The sequence below is a fragment of the Nicotiana tomentosiformis genome, chromosome 5 (assembly GCF_000390325.3).
Source record: "Nicotiana tomentosiformis chromosome 5, ASM39032v3, whole genome shotgun sequence".
NCBI lineage: Eukaryota > Viridiplantae > Streptophyta > Magnoliopsida > Solanales > Solanaceae > Nicotiana > Nicotiana tomentosiformis.
In genome coordinates, this window is record NC_090816.1 from 95,277,003 (window position 1) to 95,299,857 (window position 22,855).

General features: G+C 37.5%; 1 protein-coding gene across 2 annotated transcripts; it reads left to right on the forward strand.

The window, feature by feature from the left end:
• Positions 1-282: 282 nt before the first annotated feature.
• Positions 283-22,561, forward strand: LOC104096645 (regulator of nonsense transcripts UPF2). 2 transcript variants are annotated; one of them, XM_009603048.4, is made up of 18 exons: positions 283-583; positions 1,551-1,665; positions 1,830-1,917; positions 2,560-2,762; positions 4,444-4,788; positions 5,402-5,506; positions 5,766-5,893; positions 9,394-9,570; positions 9,675-9,756; positions 10,460-10,771; positions 10,888-11,085; positions 11,187-11,288; positions 12,341-12,592; positions 12,671-12,889; positions 15,975-16,145; positions 16,973-17,158; positions 20,806-21,267; positions 21,571-22,561. In XM_009603048.4, the coding sequence occupies exons 2-18, from the start codon at positions 1,603-1,605 to the stop codon at positions 22,063-22,065; spliced, it is 3,588 nt and encodes a 1,195-aa protein (XP_009601343.1). In that variant the 5' UTR covers positions 283-583; positions 1,551-1,602; the 3' UTR covers positions 22,066-22,561. The 2 variants fall into 2 exon arrangements, with proteins under 2 accessions (XP_009601343.1, XP_009601344.1); XM_009603049.4 differs by having other exon boundaries at positions 376-583; positions 1,571-1,665.
• Positions 22,562-22,855: the final 294 nt, after the last annotated feature.

Genomic DNA, 22,855 nt, shown 5'->3' on the forward strand with positions numbered 1-22,855 from the left:
TAACTAACTTAAACACATTATTCAGCATTATAAGTTTAGAAGATATCTAATTATTTTGAATTTAATTATTGCATCAATGTAATAAATGAATATTGCATTTACTTTATGTCCATTGCTATTTTATATAATTTATTTTTTTAATACATAAGTTTTAATTAATTAGTTATATATATATATATGTGTAACAGGAGCTCTAAAATTAGTATATTAAAGTATTTGAAGGTTAATAATTTCATCAAACTGAGATATAATATAGTTTTCCTTAGTATTAAGTTCTGCCAATGTAGATGGAACTAAAACTATTCTTTGTTGCATCATCAGGGGCGAAAAGGGCAAAAATAGAAAACAAAATTACTGTAGAAAAGCCGAAAAAAAGAAAAGCAATTTCAAGTCTATTGTCGAGGATCATTTATAATAGCTCGAATAAACATCCTCCTCTTGTAATCTTGTCCCTGTTCCGGGGTTTTATTTGCAGATACAAGAGAAGAACATTCGACTAAACTACTGTTACTCTATTACACATTTTGGTGATTCGCCAGCTCCAAATATTTTCTTCGTCGGCGGTATCTCCGATCATCAAACGGTAAGCCCCAAAAGTCTCCGGTATAAATCACATCGTTACTCGTAACATCTAATTTCTTAATTTTTCCTTATTCAACTGATTTGTCTTGATCCTCGTTGGATAACCACTCTGAATTTACGGTTAATTTGTTTCGTGCCCTAATTCCGATATGATTTCCACCGGGAAAATTGGTTGGCGAATTTCATCTGTCGCCGAAGTAGGTTATTTGAAATGACTCGTCGAATTTTCATTTATTTTTTTCCCCAATGAAAATGACGGATATTGCTCCTTTCGTACTCGCTAATGTCCATTTTTCTGTAGCGAAATGGAGTCTCAAGCTTTCCTGTTTCTGTTTCAGATAAAAAAACATAAGCCCTTTTTTTCTACCATATTCGCTCATTTGGAATTGTGAACTGAGTAGCAAACACAAATGCTTTGTGTTTCCTCTTATGCATAAAGGAAGTTGTACACAAATACTTGAGTATACTCAAGTATCATTTTTCTACTTTTTTATAGTGAATTTGTACTTATGTGCTTCTCCATGAGACAGTGGTTTCAACTTTGTCATGGGGTGTAAATCTCCCTTTTGCGTTTGTGATTTTTTTTTTTTTTTTTTTTGGAAATTTTCAAAGGTGAAAAGAATTGAAAAAAGAAAAAAAAGACAGCCAATAAAATAATTATTTGTCATCTGAATTCTCAAGTGTCAAGTAAATCATAATTTCCAAAGCATTTGTAAATCCTTTTTATTAACCAAATAATGGATTCAGTTCTAGATCCTAACTATCTTAAAGTTTCCACGTTGATTTAATTTGCAGTTCTTTAATCGTAAAAGTCTGTCCTGTAGGGCTCTTCAAAGTCCGTCATGTTAAATACAGAAGATGTTCAATATCTGTAATATCTTTTTTTTTAACCTACCATGATTGTTATAAATAAAGAGAACGTGATCGTCAATACTCCTGCTAATTAATACTTTCGTCTACTGTACTAGTTTCATGTCTTCTTGAATAGCTAAAGACTGCATCCAGTCATATAAACAAAAGATGGAACATCCTGAGGATGAACGTCGTGTTGGAGTGGAACACCTGGAGAAACATGAAGATGAGGTAATGCCATTATTTTTAAGAAATGATTTCTTAGTTTTCATTGGTAAAATAGTTAATCAACAGCTTTGATGAAGTTCCAATGAAATTTATAGTGTTATGGCCGTCCTTTTCTTACTGTAATTAAGTTGTTTTATTGCAATTGTTTGTGCCGGTATTTCATGCAGGAAGCTGTGGCTCGTCACGAGGAATACAAAAAATCTGTTGAGGCAAAGAGGGCTCTTAGGCAGATTAATTTGAATCCAGAAAGGCCAGGTTACTTAGAGTGTTGTATTATTTATGAATTTAGTTACTCAATTATTTTCCTTATTCCCCTTTTTTTCTCCGTATATTTAATTATTTTCTTCCTCACATTCCTCATTCCCTTTTCCTTCTTTATACTTTCCATGAACTTGTAAGCAGTAAACATAAGAATTGACATGTAACGATTAGGTAAGTTTGAATATTCAAATGACGATACATTTTTTTTATCCTTGTCGGAAATTGCATGCCAAGTGGGAATAATAAATTACAACTTGATTTTCTATGATACTTTGTTAGTAGCCTCAGAACTGTGATCCCAGAATTGAATAGTTTGTGGACTCAACATTTTAAGAATACACTTCCGTTCATTCATGTTCTATATGTTTTTCTTTCCTGGTAATAAGTGGCAACAATGATAAAGTTGTTTTAGTGACTTATGCGTATTCAATTTTATTTTTCTCTAGTTGATTTCTAAGAGGCGATTCTTTCTTGTGGTCAATGAATATATATTCTCTACTCCTATACTAGCGCTTGCTAGCACATGTATATCTACTTGGAAGTTTGTGAACTTGGCTTGATTTGGAATATGTTTTTCCCACTTTAAACATATGGGTACAGTTTGGTTGAGGCTGACCTACTGATTTTTTATTTCAGACACTGGTTTTCTCAGGACGTTGGATTCTAGTATTAAGCGCAATACTGCAGTTATTAAAAAGCTAAAACAGATTAATGAAGAGCAGCGAGAAGGTTTGATGGAAGAGTTGCGCGGTGTCAACTTAAGCAAGTTTGTAAGTGAAGCAGTGACTGCTATATGTGATGCAAAGCTTCGGTCCACAGACATACAAGCTGCAGTGCAGGTAGCTACTTACTTGATCTCTGCTTTGTTTTAATGTCAACAGTATATTTTTTCTAACAATTTTGCTTGTGCCTTGTGTTTGCTAGCCTGGATTTAAGATACCGTGCAAGATTCTCTTCTGGAATTTTTAGGTAGTTGCCTACAAAACCCATACTTTTTAAACTTCATACGGTACCGGTCGGTACAAGTGATAATTGCTTTAAGGGTGTGCCCTGCTGATGATGGTATTTGGCTGAGAATGGACTTCTTGGCCAAAAGGAAGTTGTTGAGCGTACGTATTATGGTGCTGAAATTCGTCAAATGTCTGACTAGATTTTTTTTGAGGAATTTATTTTGAGAAGGAAAATTTTGACAAGAATTGAAGGAGAACTTTGTCAAAGTGAAGATTAGGATTAATTAAATCTTCATAGAGAACTCGGGATTTAATGAGAATAACTCGAAAGACAGATGATTGGACCCTCAAACTTCATCTTTGCTTTATGCTGTTAATTCTGTCCAGAGGCGAAACCAGGAGTTTCCTCTTCCATTAACTTCTGCAATTTTTCTTTGGTGAGACTCAGCTTCTTCTCTGAAGTGACGTGCTCCCTATAGCTGACGACGAATTGAGCTTTTTTATCCAGTCTTCAGACCATCTTTCTTTTTTGTACTTGGCGTCTTCATTCTTGAGAATCTAGTTTTGTTTTATTGTTCAGTTCATGATATTTACCCTACTCTAGGTTGCCTTTATTACCACTGCCTTTATATTATTTCTGGTGAAAAATCTGAAACATTACTCAGTATTTCCTGTACCAATACTATATCATACCAACAACTACATTTATCGATACACAAGACGTATCATGAATGCTAGCCTTTGGTAAATATCATATAATAGACATACCTAACGTTCTTGCATAACTCATTTTGCATGGATATGAACCACAATGACCACCTGTAGAGAATCCTAATGGAAAGGGCCTGAAGGTATCTTGTGTTTACCTGTGTACTAAGAACGGATAAGAATACACACACCATATCCCATCATGTGTCTGGCAGTAGAAAGTCATATTAGAGTTAGCTTCTTAGCTGACTTACTCTAAATTGTATCCCACTTCGGCTGGCAACTTAGAAGTGATCTACGCTTCAGAAGACATGTGTATTTGGCTGAGAGGTTCTTAATTTACACATATTCTCTCTTTAGAATCTTGTAAGAAAAGGAGTTCTTATTAGTGGCGGCAAAATGGTTAAAAGAAAACAGTTATCCACCCATATTATCCATTAAAAAATGGGTTGGATAATGAACTTTTTAAAAACGGGTCAAATATGGATAAGAACCATGTTATCCACTTAGAAAATGGATAACCAATGGATAATTAGTGTGTTTAACTTTTACATTTGTAAAGCCTCAAATTGGGTGACTACGAATTCTCTCAAAAGTGATAATATTCAAGAAGTCATGGATAATATGGATATCCATATTATCCGCCAGTTAACTCATTTTTTATCCGTATTAAATATGGGTCGGATCGGATAATTAATCCGTTTTCGACCCGCCCATATCCGATCCAATCCGCCAGTTTGCCACCCCTGGTTCTTATGTTTTTGCAAAACACCGAGGCTTCTAATTTAAATGAAGCTTTGTATTTCTCATTCGGACATACACTGTTTACTATTTCTATTAATGTATCTTCTTCCTGGCCCAGATCTGTTCTCTGCTTCATCAGCGGTACAAGGACTTTTCACCAAGTCTTGTTCAAGGCCTTGTGAAAGTTTTCTTTCCTGGAAAAGCTACAGAGGATGTAGATGCGGACAAGAATGCGAGGGCTATGAAAAAGCGTAGCACTTTAAAACTTCTTTTGGAACTTTACTTTGTTGGAGTTGTTGACGATACTGGCATCTTTGTGAATATTGTTAAGGACCTCACCAATGTTGAACATCTGAAGGATCGTGATTCAACTCAGACTAATTTGTCACTCCTTGCTAGCTTTGCTCGGCAAGGAAGATACCTGCTTGGGCTTCCATTGTCTGGCCAAGATATTCTTGAAGAGGTACAACACCTCCATTTCCCTTATTCCCCCCTTCCCGAGCAAAATTTGTAATGTTGAAAAGTTAGCAGTAGAACTGGCCCACTCTCTGCTACTTATTACACTTCAGTATTTTATCTCTTTGATTCTTAACTTAGGGAAAGTATTGTGTTCCAAAATTTCTCTCTGTTTTCTATTACTCAACTTATGGTTTCATAAACCCTTATCTTCTGTTAGTTCTGCGATCGCATGATGGGTTGATTTTACCATTTTGTCCTTATGAAGTCTTTATCTGCTGCCAAAGACTCTGGTAGTTGAATAGCTTCCCTGGGATATATGCCATTTGGTAGTGTAGAGACCATTTTTAGATGGCTTGATTGTTGTCTGTGGAAGGTGGTAAAGGTTGTTGAAGAAGATGGGTTGCCAGTCAATGACATGGGTCTTGGTTGGCTTGCTGACTTTTCCTTTCTTTCTTTTAAGCCATTTTGTTTCAGAATTACATATTTGACTTCAGAATAAAAGTTTCTGATGAGTTGTAACTTGACGCTGTTAATGTGTTTCTTCATTTGATACTTCATTACAGTCTGCTAATGTTTCTCCATGTTCTTAATTCCTTTGATGTTGCTGACTGCTACAGTTTTTCAAGGCCCTTAATGTGACAACTGATCAGAAAAGGCTCTTTAGGAAGGCGTTCCAAACATATTATGACGCAGCCATAGAACTTCTTCAGTCAGAGCATGCTGTAAGGGCTCTTTCCTCTTTTTATTTGGAAGATTTTGAGTCTAGCAGGGAGGGTACTAGATTAGTAGTGTGATCTAGTCTCCTCTTCCTCACTTTTTGGTGCCTTTAATAACTATACCATACTTGAGCTGTTTTTAAAACTGTTTTGTGCTCCGAATTTTCTTCCGCTATGCTGCTTTCCTGAAAGCTTCTAAATCCACACCAATTGTCTGATAATTGTGATTACTGATGATAATTTTCTTCTTTTAACCAAATTGGAGTCACTTCGGCAAATGGAGCATGAAAATGCAAAGACTTTATCTGCCAAAGGTGAACTGAATGAGGAGAATGCTTCTGCATATGAAAAGCAGCGGAAAGCTTATGACCAGCTGTATCGTGGCATCTCAGGGTAAGTGTTCTATATGTCTATCTCGGTGCCTGAACCACAGACTGTCAGCTCTGTTTCACTGTTTAACCCCTTACTATTCAGCAAACTATAGAAAAGATCTTTCATGTAGAGAGAAAGCTTTACTGCATATTGCATAAGTTCTATCGTTATAGTTATCTATGTCAAACAGCTTACGACAAGAGTTTGCATACGATTTTGATAGAGGTGGATGTGAAACTCTTGTTGGAGACATGATAATAATTAGGGGGCCTATGGTGGAGGGCTAGGTTTTGACTACTTAGACCAGAATGACAGATTGGCTGATAAAATTATGAGTAACTGATGGCTGATAAAATTAAGGGGCCTAGGATATCTGTTTTGTGTTAGTTGCTGGCCTATTGTATTTGTACCATCTTGGTACCTTTTTTATTTAATAAAATTTTACCTTATCCCAAAAAAAAAAAAAAACTGATGGGCCTCGTGGGATTTCTTGGTTATCAAAAAACTTATCAGTTACTAATTCCAAGTTCTGTTTTATTGATAATGACATTGACAAATTTTTTAAGTCCGGGATGATAAAGTAGAAAATAAGTAAGGGACGGGTAGACAATGTTATTAACTGTATATTCTGAAGCACCCTCGTAATGTTTTCCATCTATTTTGAAAGATATGGAATAGTGGTTAAGGGCACTTTTACACCCGATCAAAAGAAATAATGGTTAAGAGCACTTTTACTTGAACATGAATCGCACTTTCACTGTTAGCATAAGTTGCAAAAAGGTTGAAGCTGAGATGTACCTGGGATTGGATTTTGAACTTGTGAGAAGGCAATATAATACAAGAAGTCCTATTTATAGCTATACTCTACATAGTACTTATTACTCCTATTCCAATGTGGGACTAGATTATTTTTATATGCATAATACATAACTATCTAACACTCCTCCTCAAGGTGGTGCATATAAATCATATATACCGAGCTTGTTACAAATATAACTAATACGATGACTGGTGAGGGACTTGGTGAAAATATATGTAAGCTGATCATTCGACTTCACAAACTTTGTAACGATATCTCCTGAGAGTATTTTTTCTCTGACGAAGTGCCACTTTATCTCAATGTGTTTAGTTCTTTCACGGAACACCAGATTTGACGCAATATGAAGAGCAACTTGATTATCATACACTAGTTCCATGATTTCTCCAAATTTCAATTCCTTGAGCAGTTGTTTCATCCAAACTAGCTCACATCTTTTCTCTGACGAAGTAACACTTTATCTCAATTTGTTTAGTTCTTTCATGGAACACCAGATTTGGCGCTATATGAAGAGCAACTTGATTATCATACACTAGTTCCATGATTTCTCCAAATTTCAATTCCTTAGCAGCTGTTTGATCCAAACTAGCTCACATATTGCCTTAGCCATTGCTCAATATTTTGCTTATGTACTAGACCGAGCAAGTACATTTTGCTTCATGCTCTTCCAAGCTAAAATACAATATCTAGACGTAGAACGTTTATCAGAAGGTGATCCTTCACAATCAGCGTCTGTGTATCTAACGATCTACTCATGGCCTCGATCCTCGAACAATAGTCCTTTGCCTAGAGCTGATTTTATATACCGAAGATTTCGGACAACTACATCCCAATGACTATCATACGGAGAGTCCATGAATCGACTTATAACACTCACATGAAAGGAAATATCAGGTCTAGTCACTGTGAGGTAATTCAACTTGCCAACCAGCTGCCTATATCTTGCAGGATCTCTAAGAGGCTCCCCATGTCCTGACATAAGTTTGGCATTTGGACCCATATGAGTGTCAATAGGTCTGCAACCCGTTATTCCCGTCTCCTCAAGAATGTCTAAGGCGTACTTTCGTTGTGGAATAACAATACCTGAGCTAGACTGAGCAGCATCAATACCTCGAAAGTACTTAAATCTGCCTAGATCCTTAGTTCGGAGGTGTTGAAAGAGATGTTGCTTCAAACTAATGATACAATCCTGCAGTGTTATCAAAGGCGAAAAGCGCAAAAAAACTCTTAAGGTCTGTTGGGGCTTTAAGCGCAAAGCGCAAATAAAGTGTGGGCTTTAATGAAAAAAGGCACAACGGGAGAAAAAGTAAAAATATGCATGTAGTCCAAGACTAATCATTATAGCATGAATAACAAATATATAGATAAAGAAACTGAAAAATAATTCACGATAAAGTGAAATATCAATTGTTTAAGGTCGACTTTTCAGGATTACACTTATTGGCAAGGAAAAATGAGACACTAAAGCGCCCACAAATCGAGGCAAAGCGCTCAACGTGTTTTGAGCCTCGCGTCAGGGCTTAAGCGCGCCTTTGACAACACTGCAATCCTGATCATTGCCGGTAATAGCGATATCATCAACATAAACTACTAAATAAATACACAAATTTGTAGTTAAATGCCGATAAAATACAGAGTGATCAGCTTCACTATGAGTTATGCCAAACTCTTGAAAAACTGTACTGAAATTACCAAACCAGGCTCGAGGAGACTGTTTTAGACCATAGAGTGACAGACGCAATCAACATACAAGGCCACTAGACTCCCACTAAGCAACAAAATCAGGTAGTTGCTCCATATAAACTTTATACTCAAGATCACCGTAAGGAAAAACATTCTTAATGCCCAACTGATGGAGAGGCCAATGGCGAACAATAACCATGGATAGAAAGAAACGGATTTGCGTTATTTTAGCCACGAGAGAGAAAGTATCACTGTTATCAAGCCCAAATATCTGAGTATACCCTTTGGCAACAAGGTGGCAGATCAATCTGGCCATCTGGACCAACTTTGACTACATAAATCCAACGACAACTAACACTAGATTTTTCTAAAGGAAGAGGAACAAGTTCCCAAGTACCACTCGTATGTAAGGCAAACATCTCGTCAATCATAGCCTGTCGCTATCCTGGATGAGACAATGCTTCACCTGTAGACTTAGGGATGGAAAGAGAAGACAAAGAAAATATAAAAGTATAATGGGGTGATGACAGACGATGATAACTCAAATCGACATAATGTGGGTTAGGAATAAGTGTGGACTGTATACCTTTTCGAAGTGTTATCGGTGGACTAGGAGGAGACAAGTCCGCAGTACGAGCATGGTCAGGTGCAGGACGTGAATCAGCTGGGCCTGATGCTGGGCGCGGATGACGATTGTAAGTCAAGAGTGGTGTTCCTGTGAGTATTTAGGAGGAGCAACACTAGATTCCTAAATGGTTGGTATGGGTAAGACTTCTCTGGTTGAGGTTGCAGGAGGAGCTGTAGTAAACTCCTCAAGAGCCGGAAGAGGTAAAGTAGGTCTAGACTCAAAAAATGTGATATGCAATCAAAGTAAGTTCTTAACTGTCTCATTATCAAAAAATTAAAGTTCTTAACTGTCTCTTTGCCTGTTGAGTTTTGTACCGTTACTTAGTTCCATAAAATCTTTATATTTTCTGTTCTTTACATTTACACACTAATCTATTGCATTCTCATATTTTAGATTGGCAGAAGCACTTGACATGCAACCTCCGGTGATGCCTGAGGATGGTCATACAACCAGGGTAACATCAGGGGACGATGCATCATCCCCTGGTGCCAGTAAAGATTCTTCTGTCCTTGAAGCCCTGTGGGATGATGAAGATACAAGGGCTTTCTATGAGTGTCTACCAGATCTCAGGTTATCTTTCATCAGGATATTCTGAAGTTTCTTTTGTTGTTTCCTGAAGTGGGATGTCTAGTAATGGCAACATGTAGCATAAGTGAACAATTTCTCTTTTGCAGAGCATTTGTTCCAGCTGTATTGCTTGGAGAAGCAGAACCAAAGTCGAGTGAACAGCCTCTGAAGGCGCAAGAGCATTCGATTGTAAGAAATTAGATTTTATCATGTACCTTATCACTTTTACTTCCCTTCTGGCTTCTTATGCTATAAGAGGAACTATTATCACTCTAGTCTCAAGGAAATTATCAGGTTAACTTATGGGATATGTCTTTATCAATTTTATTCTGGTATCCTTGTTTAGCTGCTTGCTCCTGCAATATGTAGCCCAACTTAATGCGTTATGTTATATTTGTGCTCATAGCCAGAACATTCTTGTACCATGTTTCATGGATAAATTTTCTGAAGTGTTGGAGGAATGTATTACGACAATGAATAGACACTTGAATATTTTTATACTTTCTCGATTACCAATATTCAAGGGTTGGTGGTAATTTACTTATGTACTTTTCTTAATGTTGTTCACAGAATTAGGAGTCTAAGAGGATGGGAAGGGTGTAACTTCCTAAAGTTGGATTTTTTTGTTGTTGCAATGTTTCTTGTATTTTGACAAGGAAGGTGGATGTTCCAGTTTTTCCTGGCACAAATATGTTATTAAACACTACCTGTGGTATTAAGTGTTTGAGCCTGTCGACAGCCTTTGGATATCTTTAAGACAAAGTACAACTTCATTTTGTGCTTCTGCTATTCCGCTGATTTTGCAGGGCACTCTGATCGTTCTTGGCTTTGTGACTATGTGAAGTCTTGTATTATTGACATGGTGCTTTTTGTCTTCGTTTTTCTGGTGAAGGATTCAGCAAGTGAAGCAGATGAAGCTCAGACTTCTGCAGTAGAGACTGCAGAGGGTGCTGTAGATGCTGGAGCTGTGCAGGAGGACAGAAATGATAAAGGCAGGGATAAAGATGAGAAGGATAAAGAGAAGACCAAGGATAAAGATGAAAAGGATAAAGAGACTGATAAGGAAAAAGCAAAAGAAAAGGAAGCTGAAAGAAAAGGAGAAGGTGACAAGGAGAAAGCAAGAGGTGTCGAAGGAGCTAATCTAGATGGTCTGCTTCAGCGGCTACCCAGTTGTGTTAGCCGTGATTTGATTGACCAGTTGACAGTAATAGCACATGACTCAAAGCTTCAAATATTTGTTATCCCGGTCCCTATTTAAGATTTGATTATTTGAGGCTTCAGATATAATTTATACATTTGTGCCTGATATTTATTTTACAGGTGGAGTTTTGCTATCTGAATTCCAAGTCCAATAGGAAAAAGCTTGTTAGAGCATTGTTCAATGTCCCCAGGACATCACTAGAGTTGTTGCCATACTACTCACGCATGGTGGCCACTCTGTCAACTTGCATGAAGGACGTGTCTTCCATGCTTTTACAGTTGTTGGAAGAGGAGTTCAGCTTTCTGATAAATAAAAAGGTAATTGTAGCCTTCAGTATGTAGTGATGCACTGACTTAGAAGGATATGATCAACAAGAAGTAAAAATTGTCTATTTATTTTAAATATGTCTGCTTTGCAGGATCAAATGAATATAGAAACAAAAATAAGGAATATTCGTTTTATTGGAGAGCTCTGCAAATTTAGAATGGCACCACCTGGCCTTGTCTTCAGTTGTCTAAAGGTATGAATAGTAAGCTTAATACAGATGCTTAGTGTAATTGAGGAGGGATGACTTAGCCTCCTTTTCCTTTTCTATTTTGAAGTCATGGGAAAAATACTTAGTTTGGCATCCCGTCCCCTATCACATGGTTGCTACCAAACTTTTGACATACCATGCTTTTCTTGAAAAGCTCGCTGAGCAATTCAAGAAAATAAGTTTCTCTCCTCTACCCAGAGAAAAAATAAGTTTGTGGATGCATCAGCAACGCCTGCCTCGATTATGACAATCTAAGTTGCTCGGACTCGGGTGCGGGTGTCCGATACGGGTGCGGATCTAGAGGTCAGATCCTTCATGATCTAAATTTACAGATTCGGGGGGTACGGATCCAGGTACGGATATGGGTGCGGGGATTCGGCTAAAAATAATTCAATTATTTAAAAATAGAGTTATAAAAATATGTCTAAATTATGAGACATTATATGGAAAACTTACAAGGTATTCCGAGAACGAGAGAAAATATTGAACAAGAGTAGAATTTTAGAAGGAGATAAAAGGAAAAGGTCTGACATAGAAATTTATATATACAAGGTATTCCATTTTCTTCCATATCACCCTAGCTTTTGATTTGTTTTCAAAAATCATTGTATCTCTTCCAAATTTCTCTGTTGATTTTGGTCAAAGTACCCAAAATCGGTTGACCAGATCCGACACGGATCCCACACCCATACCCACACCCATACCCACACCCACGTCGTGTCGACACGGGTGCGGCACTGAAAGTGAAGAGTCCGAGCAACTTAGATGACAATAGTTGTGACTCATGATTAAAGGACTGACTTATGACTATGGCAGGGCAGTGAGCTCTGCTCTCTAGCAATCCCTATGCTGATAAAAAGACTAAAGGTCCTTACTGAAGATAGGCTGTCAAACTATAACCAACAGTTTCACATGCTAAGGGCTTCAAAAGTGTTTAGTGCTTTTGTTTGTTGTAAAGTTTGTGGATTAGAAGTTATGCTCGTTAGGGTTAGTAAGAATTAGGTTTGGATTGATGCTGCTGCGTCCTTTTTCCTCAGGCTTGTTTGGATGAATTCAGTCATCACAATATTGATGTTGCTTGCAATCTTCTCGAGACATGTGGGCGTTTTCTTTACCGATCTCCTGAAACTGCAATACGCATGGCAAACATGTTAGAGATATTAATGCGTCTGAAGAATGTTAAAAATTTGGACCCTCGCCACATTACCTTAGTGGAGAATGCATATTACTTATGCAAGCCACCGGAAAGATCTGCTCGAGTGTCTAAAGTTCGGCCTCCTTTGCATCAGGTACATGTAATTTGCAGCTTCTGTAGTTTATTAGCTGTAATAGTGCAGAGTTTAAACTTTATGCCATGGATTATGCAGTACATAAGAAAATTGCTCTTTTCGGATCTTGACAAGTCTTCAATAGAGCATGTGCTCAGACAGCTTCGTAAGCTTCCTTGGAGTGAATGCGAGGCATACCTCTTGAAGTGTTTCATGAAGGTTCACAGGGGAAAGTATGGTCAGATTCATTTGATTGCATCACTTACTGCTGGTTTAAGTTGCTATCATGATGATTTTGCTGTTGCTGTTGTTGATGAGGTTTGTCCTTTTCATTGCACAAAGTAGCCTTTGCCCCAGATTTCTTCTACGCGAACGCGACCAATGAAACGCGATCGCGAACCTTTGCCTGAACAACCTACGCGAACGCGAGCCTAGCTCGTCACTTACACTACTGTCAGCATATACAATACCTTGACCTTTGAACTTTCTCCGGGCTCCTTTAACTTGCATTGACTGCAGCGATGGACAACTCAAGAAAAAAATTTAAAAGAAAAGACATAAAACCAACCTGATAAAGAAATGAAAAAGTGTTGTATGTTCAGTAATCAGAATAGCTCTCTCTTACTACTTTCTCCATAAAATTGTAATGAATATTTTCATCTTAATTCTGCATTTCTGTTGTAGAATGGAATGGAATTGGCAAAAGGCAATATATTCAGCTACAAAATTTGCGTTAACTAAATGCTTGTTACAATACAAGTATGTCCTGACCTATAGTTGAACGAACGCCTTTTATTTATTAAAAAAAGAAGATAGATTATTGTGTGATATATATATATTCTTTTTTTGATATATGATATCAAATTTTATCCTCAAAAAGAAATTAGGTATCTTCATTTTTTTTTACAATTTTTCTATGTGTACTATTATTTAAATTGTACAAACAATATGGGAATTTTTTTTAATTAATGTATCATTCACTTATTGATTGCTTTTTTCTTGTGCATTCTTGGTCTTACTATGAGGGAAGATTCATTATCGATGAGCTTGAAGAAAATTGGATAATGTGGCTCCTATTCTCTTTTTCCTCTCTTTTCCTCAAATCTTATAAAATTTCACTTGAACTTCAATGGGTGTTTATTGGCCTAATATGAGCGAAGATAAAAAGGAACTATGGGGGGGAGCTAGTAGCTGTGAGGGGGTTATAGTGTCATCCCTGGTTGATAGGATCCCGGTTGCGGACAATAACAGTCAAGTTTATGAAAGCACAACCAAGACAATATTCGCGGAATAGCTAATATCAGAAAAGAAACATAGATAGAATGTATAGAAAGAAAGGATCTAAGACCTAGTTTAATAACTATGGCAACAATTGGTATATGAACCAATCACCTCCTATAGAATATCAAGAAGAACCAGAGATAAAAACTTTCAAGAAGATGAACAAGGTCACAAGCTTGATGGCAATTCATGGAGTTCCATGAGAACCCTCAGTTTTCCCAAACGTCACATGAGCCTAAAAGACTTCCACAACAATCAAAATTAAACTTCTAAACCTAATGAAATAAACTATTTATAATGCCCAGGGGTAAAAACTGGAAAAGTCACAAACTTATTTCCCACGAAAAAACTCGGATTCAGCAACCCTCTCGCCAGAGTCCAGGTCAATGATCGGATCCAGATAAATGATCTGGATGCTCCAGTAACAGCCTTTCTTCTGACACTCAAAGCTCAATGACTTCGAACCAGATATGATCTGGAGTCTTTCCTCTGCAACTCCAAGGTCAATGACTTTAATTGGAGTCAGGGCATTGATCTGAGTGGCCATTGTTGCACACTGACTTGTATTCTTCAACAGCCTTTCCCAAGCTTCCAGGGATCTTATCACTGTTGACTTTAACGTCACCAGATTTCTGCGGTGAAGGAGAAGACTGGGATAACTACTCTTTAGCAATGAAGGAGTTGACCTGGAGTTAATAGACCCTCAGTGGTCCAGAGGAAACATTGCATGGGCTAAGGGGGATAATGTTACTACAACCTTGAGGACAGATGGAGTTTATTTTATAATGAATGCAATGATATATTCATATCAGACCAGCAATTTAACCAAAAATCATTACTGACATAACCTCATAGAACTGACTGCAGTCAATTGAAGAGAGGAAGTTCTGATTTTTTAATTCGAGAACATCTGTCTTGAATACAAGGGGTTTGTTGAAATGGTAAAAGTTTGGTTGGACTCTTTCATAGTCGTCGGGAGACCAAATTATGTGTCAGCTAAAAATTGAAGCTGTTGGAACATAATTTGAAGGAGTAGAATGCTAATGCCTTTGATAGCAATATAGCATAGAGAAAAAGGAAGGTGAATCTGTTAAGCAAGTTATAGGCGCTGGATGATATTCCAGAAGAGAGCCGTGTTTGAGTTAAAAATGGCAGAGGAAGCTGAAGCGTTAATGGAGTTACATAAAGTAACTAGTGTGGCAATTTTAGCCCATAATATTATAACTCACCCAACCCGCCCAAGGTTAAAGACTTGCTTGATTTCAGACTATAGAATCATGTACAGTGTACAGCTATCTGGAACCCCTTCTTTTTGTTTTTGTATAGAGGGGTTGACAGCATTGTATTTCCCTGGAACCATTTTAGTGATGTTTGGTTTTATTTTATGTAATCATTAGTTACCTGTCCCAAAAGATAAAAAGAGAATTTATGCAATAGCTAGAAAGTAAAGTGACAAAATTTTCCTCCATATATGTTAACAATTGATTTAAGTACAAAGGAATGTGAAAAATAAATACCAAAACACTAAAAATATAAAATAACCATTGCAGCACGGGCTCTATCAAGGGAAGACACACACTCAGACCCCATAAAGAGAACTGGATCCACTTCTCAAAACTCGCAAAGATATTTTTGAAGTTTTATATATCAAGATAGTGAAAGAGAAATTATATATGTCTATCTTAATGAGATTCCAACTTCATCCCAATCAGTTGCAAAATCTAGCTTTAGTTTATTGAACTTTTAGGCGCTTGAAACTCTAACTATGAAGCACAGAAAATTTTCCATCTTATGCCTTTTTGATATCTGAACCACATTTATGTGGCATAAACAAATTTAGATCTTACTGATTTTCCTTGTTTATTCTCTTTTTTTGGGTCACGCTTTGCAAGTAACCACAAAATAACCTCGTGACTTTGTTCTTCTAATGGTGAAAGGGTTGTGCATCTTTAACCACTATATCAATTGATCAATGAATAGCTCTCAATCCCAGACTGTTTGCGGTCTGCTATATGGTTCCTCTATGTTCATTGTGCTCTAATTGACCGATATTTATGATCTTATTGCATCATACACTTGATGCCGCTTTTGCAATTTAAACTTTGAATTTTGAATTCTATAGGTTCTGGAGGAGATCAGGGTGGGATTAGAGTTGAATGACTTCGGGATGCAGCAAAGACGTATTGCTCACATGCGTTTCCTAGGGGAATTATATAACTATAAACTTGTTGATTCCTCTGTTATATTTGACACGCTCTATTTGATTCTCGTTTTTGGCCATGAAACATCTGAGGTATGGATCTGCTTTTAACCAATCTTCAGTTACATTGACGTTATGTATTATTTATTTATTTATTTAGGGCAAACAGTTTTGTTAACATGGCTGGTTCAGGATAATGTGGCACTACGAGACCTGTTTTCCTTGAATATGTTAGCTCTGCACTGCAAGACCGGCTTTGGAGCTTGATCTCATTTGGAAGAATCCTTGAGATAATGACATATCTTGAAGATGAGAAAGATAACTGTGACAGAACTCTTCCTAACTGGTTATAAACTATGTAAAACTAATATAATAAGTTGAATGTAAAAAATAAAGTTTCTCCGACTGTGGTTTTAATAAGCTTATTTCATTGGCATTATAATTAGTTTTAGTAACCTCAATGGTTGACAACTTATTTCTGAAGGGGCATTACTGTGGCTATCATTATGAAAGGAAATCTGGCAATAATGCATATAATTATATTATGCTTTCACATTGTTATTAATATGTGTGCTTAATGAATAGGCTTCATGCTCTTAAAATATTATTTTAAAAGGGCAGCCCGGTGCACTAAGCTCCCGCTAAGCGCGGGGTCCGGGGAAGGCCGGACCCCGGACCACAAGGGTCTACTGTCTTAAAATATATTTTAGAACTTCAATATTCAGGACTTTGGCTCATGCCACTTTTATATGATTTAAGTTAGTAATATCTTGTCATTGCTTGGTTACTGGTGGCCTTTTTGACGACATAGATCTAGCTCTGTACTTTTTAAATGAAATTTAAATCCTTTCGTTCCTAGTTTAATTTCTTATTCTAGAGAACCATTTACTGCTATCTGATGCAAGTCTTTTTCCCCACAGCAAGATGTGCTGGATCCTCCCGAGGATTGTTTCCGTATCAGGATGGTTATTACACTACTTGAAACCTGTGGGCACTACTTTGATCGAGGTTCATCAAAGCGAAAACTTGATCGCTTCCTAATACATTTCCAGAGGTACATATTGAACAAAGGTGTACTCCCCCTGGATATAGAGTTTGATTTGCAGGTTGGTTCCTTTATATTCTCTGTCCTTCTCTATACATGCCTGTAGCGTCAATAAATCATCAAGTCATCATTACAAATGAAGAAACATAACCTGCTTCTGTGCCCTACAAACATTATAGAAAGTACCTTAGAAGCTTTTCCCCATAACAGGGAGCCAAAGATGTATTTAGGTAGTTTTACAGTGTTGAGAACTATAAGCAAAAATATCCATTCCTGGCTGAAAATATGAACACTTCCTTCTTATATCGCGTACAAAATTGTTGTTGTGTGCAGTGCACAAAGGTTAGATGGCATATTTATGCTCTTTGCTTCAATCATTTCTTTCATTTTTTCTACAATTTTTAGTATTGTTTTTACTTGCAATTGTATGATCTAGGGTTAAGGGGATTTAATCTATAGTGTCCTACTTGAAAGCGTCAGGTTATATCGCCTGAGCTAACTGGTGGTTACAATTATTATTATTATTATTAAGTGCACAAACAATTGATCTCTAAGTGGCAATGTAATGCTCTGTTAAAGTCCGTGCTTGCTCAGGACCTATGAGGTTAGTCCAGAATATTACTGTAGGTGGCTCTAGGGTGAAGCAATACAGTCACAATGACCTGTAGAAAGAACCTTAGAAAGAAATTTGTTAGAACTACAAAATCCAAATGCAAAGAGTAAAAAGGAGTACCGTTACTCCGTAATGTATAAGTTTGCTGGTTTTGACAGTTCTGATCATTTATGAAGCGCTACTTGTTTCCTTCTGCGTTGACCTGAAGGTAGCACTTACAGTTTTAGAAACAGTATGCAGGAAAGAAAAGCGGAATACTCTTTCTTGAGCCTCATTATACTTTACATACCACATCAACTATTATCACAAGCTCCTACCAGTGCTGCTCATCGAACAGCTGGACAGCGATGCTGTCACTACCATTTGGCTCCTTCCCCATTTTCCATTTAACAAAGCCGCCGTGCAAGCTTCGGCAAACACTTCCCAAAGCTTGCCTGTGTGCGAATTACGGATCAATTAGTGTAATTTTTGGTGTAACCTAATCTAATTTGAATCTTCTTCTATGACGAGGGATATAGGTATTCTTCTAGTTACCTAGCTATGACAGAAAGCCGCTTCCAATCGTCTTGCACATTCATCAATGTAGCAAGCGAAGAAACTGCATAAGTGAGACACAATTAGTTGCACACTTGCATTCATCTCAGAACTTGGCAACATAAAATAATTTAAATCACATAGTTGGGCCAGTTCCCAACATGTGTAAATCACCTTATACTTCATAAGCATTATGCAAATGCATGCATTCGTAATGTCAGGAGTCACAATGACCTGAATACACAAGTTAAGTTATTGTCAATCATACCTAGCCAGGCAACACGAGCAGATGAGGAATCCAATCCGACGCATCAGGAATATTATTCTGAGAAGCAATATGCACATGAAGCTTATCCCAGTCCTTTTTCTTGATCTTGGTACCCTCATCATCATCAATATCAGTTGCACACGCTTGAATTTTCCCTAAACATTCTTTGTATATGCTTCCTTCAAAGGGGTTTAGTTCCTGCACAATGGGCGAACACAAATATAGAATTAGGAGATAAGGATGATGTAGAAGGAGAAGGAATGGGATTAATTGTAATAGAAGGGGAAGCTGAAGCTGTGAAAGTATCAAGAAAATCAGTAGTAATAGGAGAATATGAAATGGAAGAGGATGAAGTTTTATCTTAAGGAAAATATGCTTATGAAATAGAATATGAAGTGATAAAACTTTATCCTCTTCCTTTACCTTACATGGATATAAGGTTAAGCTTACTTCTACTGGTTCTTTCACCTTAAAAATCAGATTACTTACATGATATCTTATTTGTCCCATCTTTTCAATATAATCTCCTATCTTTACACAACTTGATTCTTCAATTAAACTGTACTGCCTATTTCACAAATACTTTATGTTTTCTACCGGGCCCTTCCTCTGAGAAAGCCATCGGAAATTGGTAAGGCTTCACAAGGGCTCTACATTCTGGATATTCCCCCCCACAGAGTGCTCCTGTAATCTCATTCCATCCACTATAAACACCAAACCTGTAAATAATTTACATTCATCTTGCTAATTAATCCGTAATTCACACACATGCAAGCTCTGGGAAGTGCTTGCCGAAGCTTGCACGGCGGCTTTGTTAAATGGGAAATGGGGAAGGAACCAGGTGGTAGTGACAGCATTGCTGTCCAGCTGTTCTATGAGCAGCACTTGTGATAATAGTTGTTGTGGTTTGTAAAGTATTATGAGGCTCAAGAAAGAGTATTCCGCTTTTCTTTCATGCATACTATTTCTAAAACTGTAAGTGTTACCTTCAGGTCAACTCACCGCATAAGGAAACAAGTAGCGCTTCAGAAATGATCAGAACTGATGAAACCAGCAAACTTATACATTACAGAGCAACAATATTCCTTTTTTACTCTTTGGATTTTGTAGTTCTAACAAATTTCTTTTTAAGGTATTGTATCATATGTATTGAAGTTGTACCAGGTAGGGATGGGCATATATCGGGTATAACCGATAGCCCGAACCGATAAAATACTATTGGGTTATCGATATCGGGTTATTGGGTAAATAGTTCGATAACGGTTTAATGTTATTTGACTATTGGGTTATCGGTTCAGGTCTCGGTTTGCCCAATTTTATTGACGGTTTAACCGATAACCCAATAAGCTTTAACAAAATTATAATTTTACCCTCTAAGTATAAAGTCACCTTATGGTTTCATTCTCTCAATTCTCTCGGCAGTTACTCTTCATACCTTAATCCTTAGAGTAAGTTTTAAACTTTTCTTCTGAATTTCTCATCTTAATTCTTCAGTTAAGATTTTTGGTTTTATACTTTAAAGAATTAATTGTTTAGATTTTTAGTTTTTCTATTTGTTTCTTTTGTTGCACTGATTCTTTAGTATTTACAAGATTAGGATTTTATTATTTTCCTATTAATTATGCCCGCCCGCAATGAGATAGTAAGATTAGATCGTTGAATGTCTTATTCCTTACTCCTACTAACTTATAACTTTGAAAATTGAAATAATTCATTGGGATTTTCAAATGCAAAAAAAGTTTTCTTTTCTAAAGTTTGAAATTTAATCCATCTTTTCTTATGAGCAAAAATTCAGTTCCTTTCTCTTAATAGTATTGATCACGATTTCTATTATAAAAATATGAATTTTTTGGATTTTTTAAATCGGGTAAACCGATAAGGATCGATAACCGACAAACCGATACCCGATAACCAATATCTTATCGGTTAGGTTATCGGTTTAGCATATTTGTAAACCGATAACCGATATGCCGAACAGATAACATTCACAACCGAACCGACCGATGCCCACCCCTAGTACCAGGCCCTGTTCTTCAGATGGAACAGGCTATATACAAAATAGCTTCAAAGATGCTTGCATTATTGGCTTAAGCTTTATGGTTTCTTCCTACAAATTCCTTGTTAGTTGTTACTGTAGACCAATGTGGTTCTTTCACTATAGACATTGCATTGTGATTTTGTTAGTTGTCTTTGCTTAAATTTCTGATGGCCGTTCTGTGGGTTCTGTTCCACAACAATTGACTATTCTTATTCATTGCCATCTTTCTGGAATTGAGGTCACAATTTTTTCCAGGACTTATTTGCCGAATTACGTCCTAACATGACGAGATATGCATCAATTGAAGAAGTCAATGCTGCTTTAGTTGACCTTGAGGAGCATGAGCGCATAGTTAATGTGGAAAAAGCTAACAATGAGAAGCACTCTGACAGCGAGAAAATTCCCAGCAGGACAACCTCTGGAATGTCTGTAAATGGGAAAAGCCTTGCGAATGGCATTGAAGAAAATGGATTGCATGAAGAGATCATGGAGACTGAAAGTGATTCCGAGAATGGCACCATTGAGCATGTGGGTCACGATGATGATGAAGAGACAGATGATGGGAATCGGGATGAGAGGGGTGACACTGAGGATGAATCTGATGATGGTGATGGACCTGGTTCTGATGAGGATGAAGTACATGTCAGGTCAAAGGTTGCAGGGGCTGATCCTCTGGAGGAGGCAGAATTTGAGAGAGAGCTTCGGGCTCTGATGCAGGCAAGTATAGGACTCTAGTTTGCTTGTTGTTGTCTCTTACTTTTTGCTTTATGACTGAACTTTTCAATTTATCGTAACGCCAAGAAAAGCAAGTAGATATATGGCAGCTGAAGTACCTCCCACCCTCCATAGAAATTACGAGGCGGAGAATCTTTCTGATAAAATATCAAAGAATTAAATGCTGATTGATGAGATAATATGCTTAGGAGATTCAATTGGAATATTAGTAACTCCTTTCTTTATAAGTTACATATGAGAATTTGTCCCAATACTACTAACGGTTATTGTTACATGAGTTTGCAGGAAAGTTTGGATTCAAGAAAATTGGAATTACGGGGAAGGCCTACACTAAACATGATGATACCAATGAATATCTTTGAGGGGCCATCCAAGGACCATCGCGGGGTTGAAGGAGAGAGTGGTGATGAAACGTTGGATGAAGGGGCTGGAGGAAGTAAGGAGGTTCCAGTGAAGGTTCTTGTGAAGCGAGGTAGTAAGCAGCAGACAAAGAAAATGCTCATTCCTCGTGATTGCTCACTCATTCAGAGCACAAAACAGAAAGAAGCAGCTGAGCTTGAAGAAAAGCAAGACATCAAGAGGCTGGTTCTGGAGTACAATGATAGAGAGGAAGAAGAGCTTAATGGGTTAGGGAATCAGCCACCAAGCTGGACACAAAACAGTGGGAGCAGAGTTGCTCATAGGGGCAACGCATGGGATGCACCTGGCAGGGGCAGTGGGTCACGTCATCGCTATCTGTATCATTCAGGTGGCGGGCTTTATTATGGCAGAAGAAGATGAATTCAAGCTCATGTTACAGTATGGCAATGGCTAGCTCTATCAAGTTGGTACATATTTGTTATTGGAAGTGGAAAAGTGGCTCCAGTTTATTGCATATGCCACCTGAACTTCCCGTTGAGGGTGGTGGTTTATCTTTGACTGGCATTAGCATGTCCAGGAAATTGCCTCCTGTGAACTGCAGTACCTATAAAGAGATCTATGTACGGGGATGGTACGTATATGAGTTGGTGCTACATCTTCCGCTGTGTCAAGGTTCTAACTTAGCAAATGACTTGCTATACGTGTATATACTGTTGAGTAATTAAGAATTATCCTATCTTATGTAATGGCAGAAGGAAAGAATGTTTCCTGCGTAGTTTCACCGACTCTTGTTCTGAAGCAGATGATGTCTGACTCTGCCCTTACAGTTGTTGCTGATTAGGCATTTGAAATGTTGCCTTAATTTTCGAGTTTGGCTGGGCTCTATTTATTGATTAATGGCAAGTTCATCTCTGAATACTTGTGTCTAGAGGAATAACATTTTACTTTCCCCCATTTTTTGGGTTTTCAAGAAAGGGAATGAGTTACACTTCTTCATAGCTGGCTGGCTTGTGAAAGATATCTGGTTCAATGCTTTAGTAATTTGACCTAAGTTATTTCGATTTCAAAGAATCTGTTCCTTTAGTAGGGGGTTAGGGTAGGTGACGCGTCACCCGGCAAAGAATTTAAATCGCCATGTTCCATCCTGCATAACTTTTTGTGTTATAAACCCGCCCCATCCCGCATAGACCCACCTTAACCTTGTCCAGCT

Coding starts and splice junctions, on each gene's coding strand:
- LOC104096645 (XM_009603048.4), top strand. CDS start 1,603: ATGGAACATCCTGAGGATGAACGTCGTGTTGGAGTGGAACACCTGGAG. Junction 1,666..1,829: donor TGGAGAAACATGAAGATGAG/GTAATGCCATTA, acceptor TATTTCATGCAG/GAAGCTGTGGCTCGTCACGA. Junction 12,593..12,670: donor TTCGGCCTCCTTTGCATCAG/GTACATGTAATT, acceptor TGGATTATGCAG/TACATAAGAAAATTGCTCTT.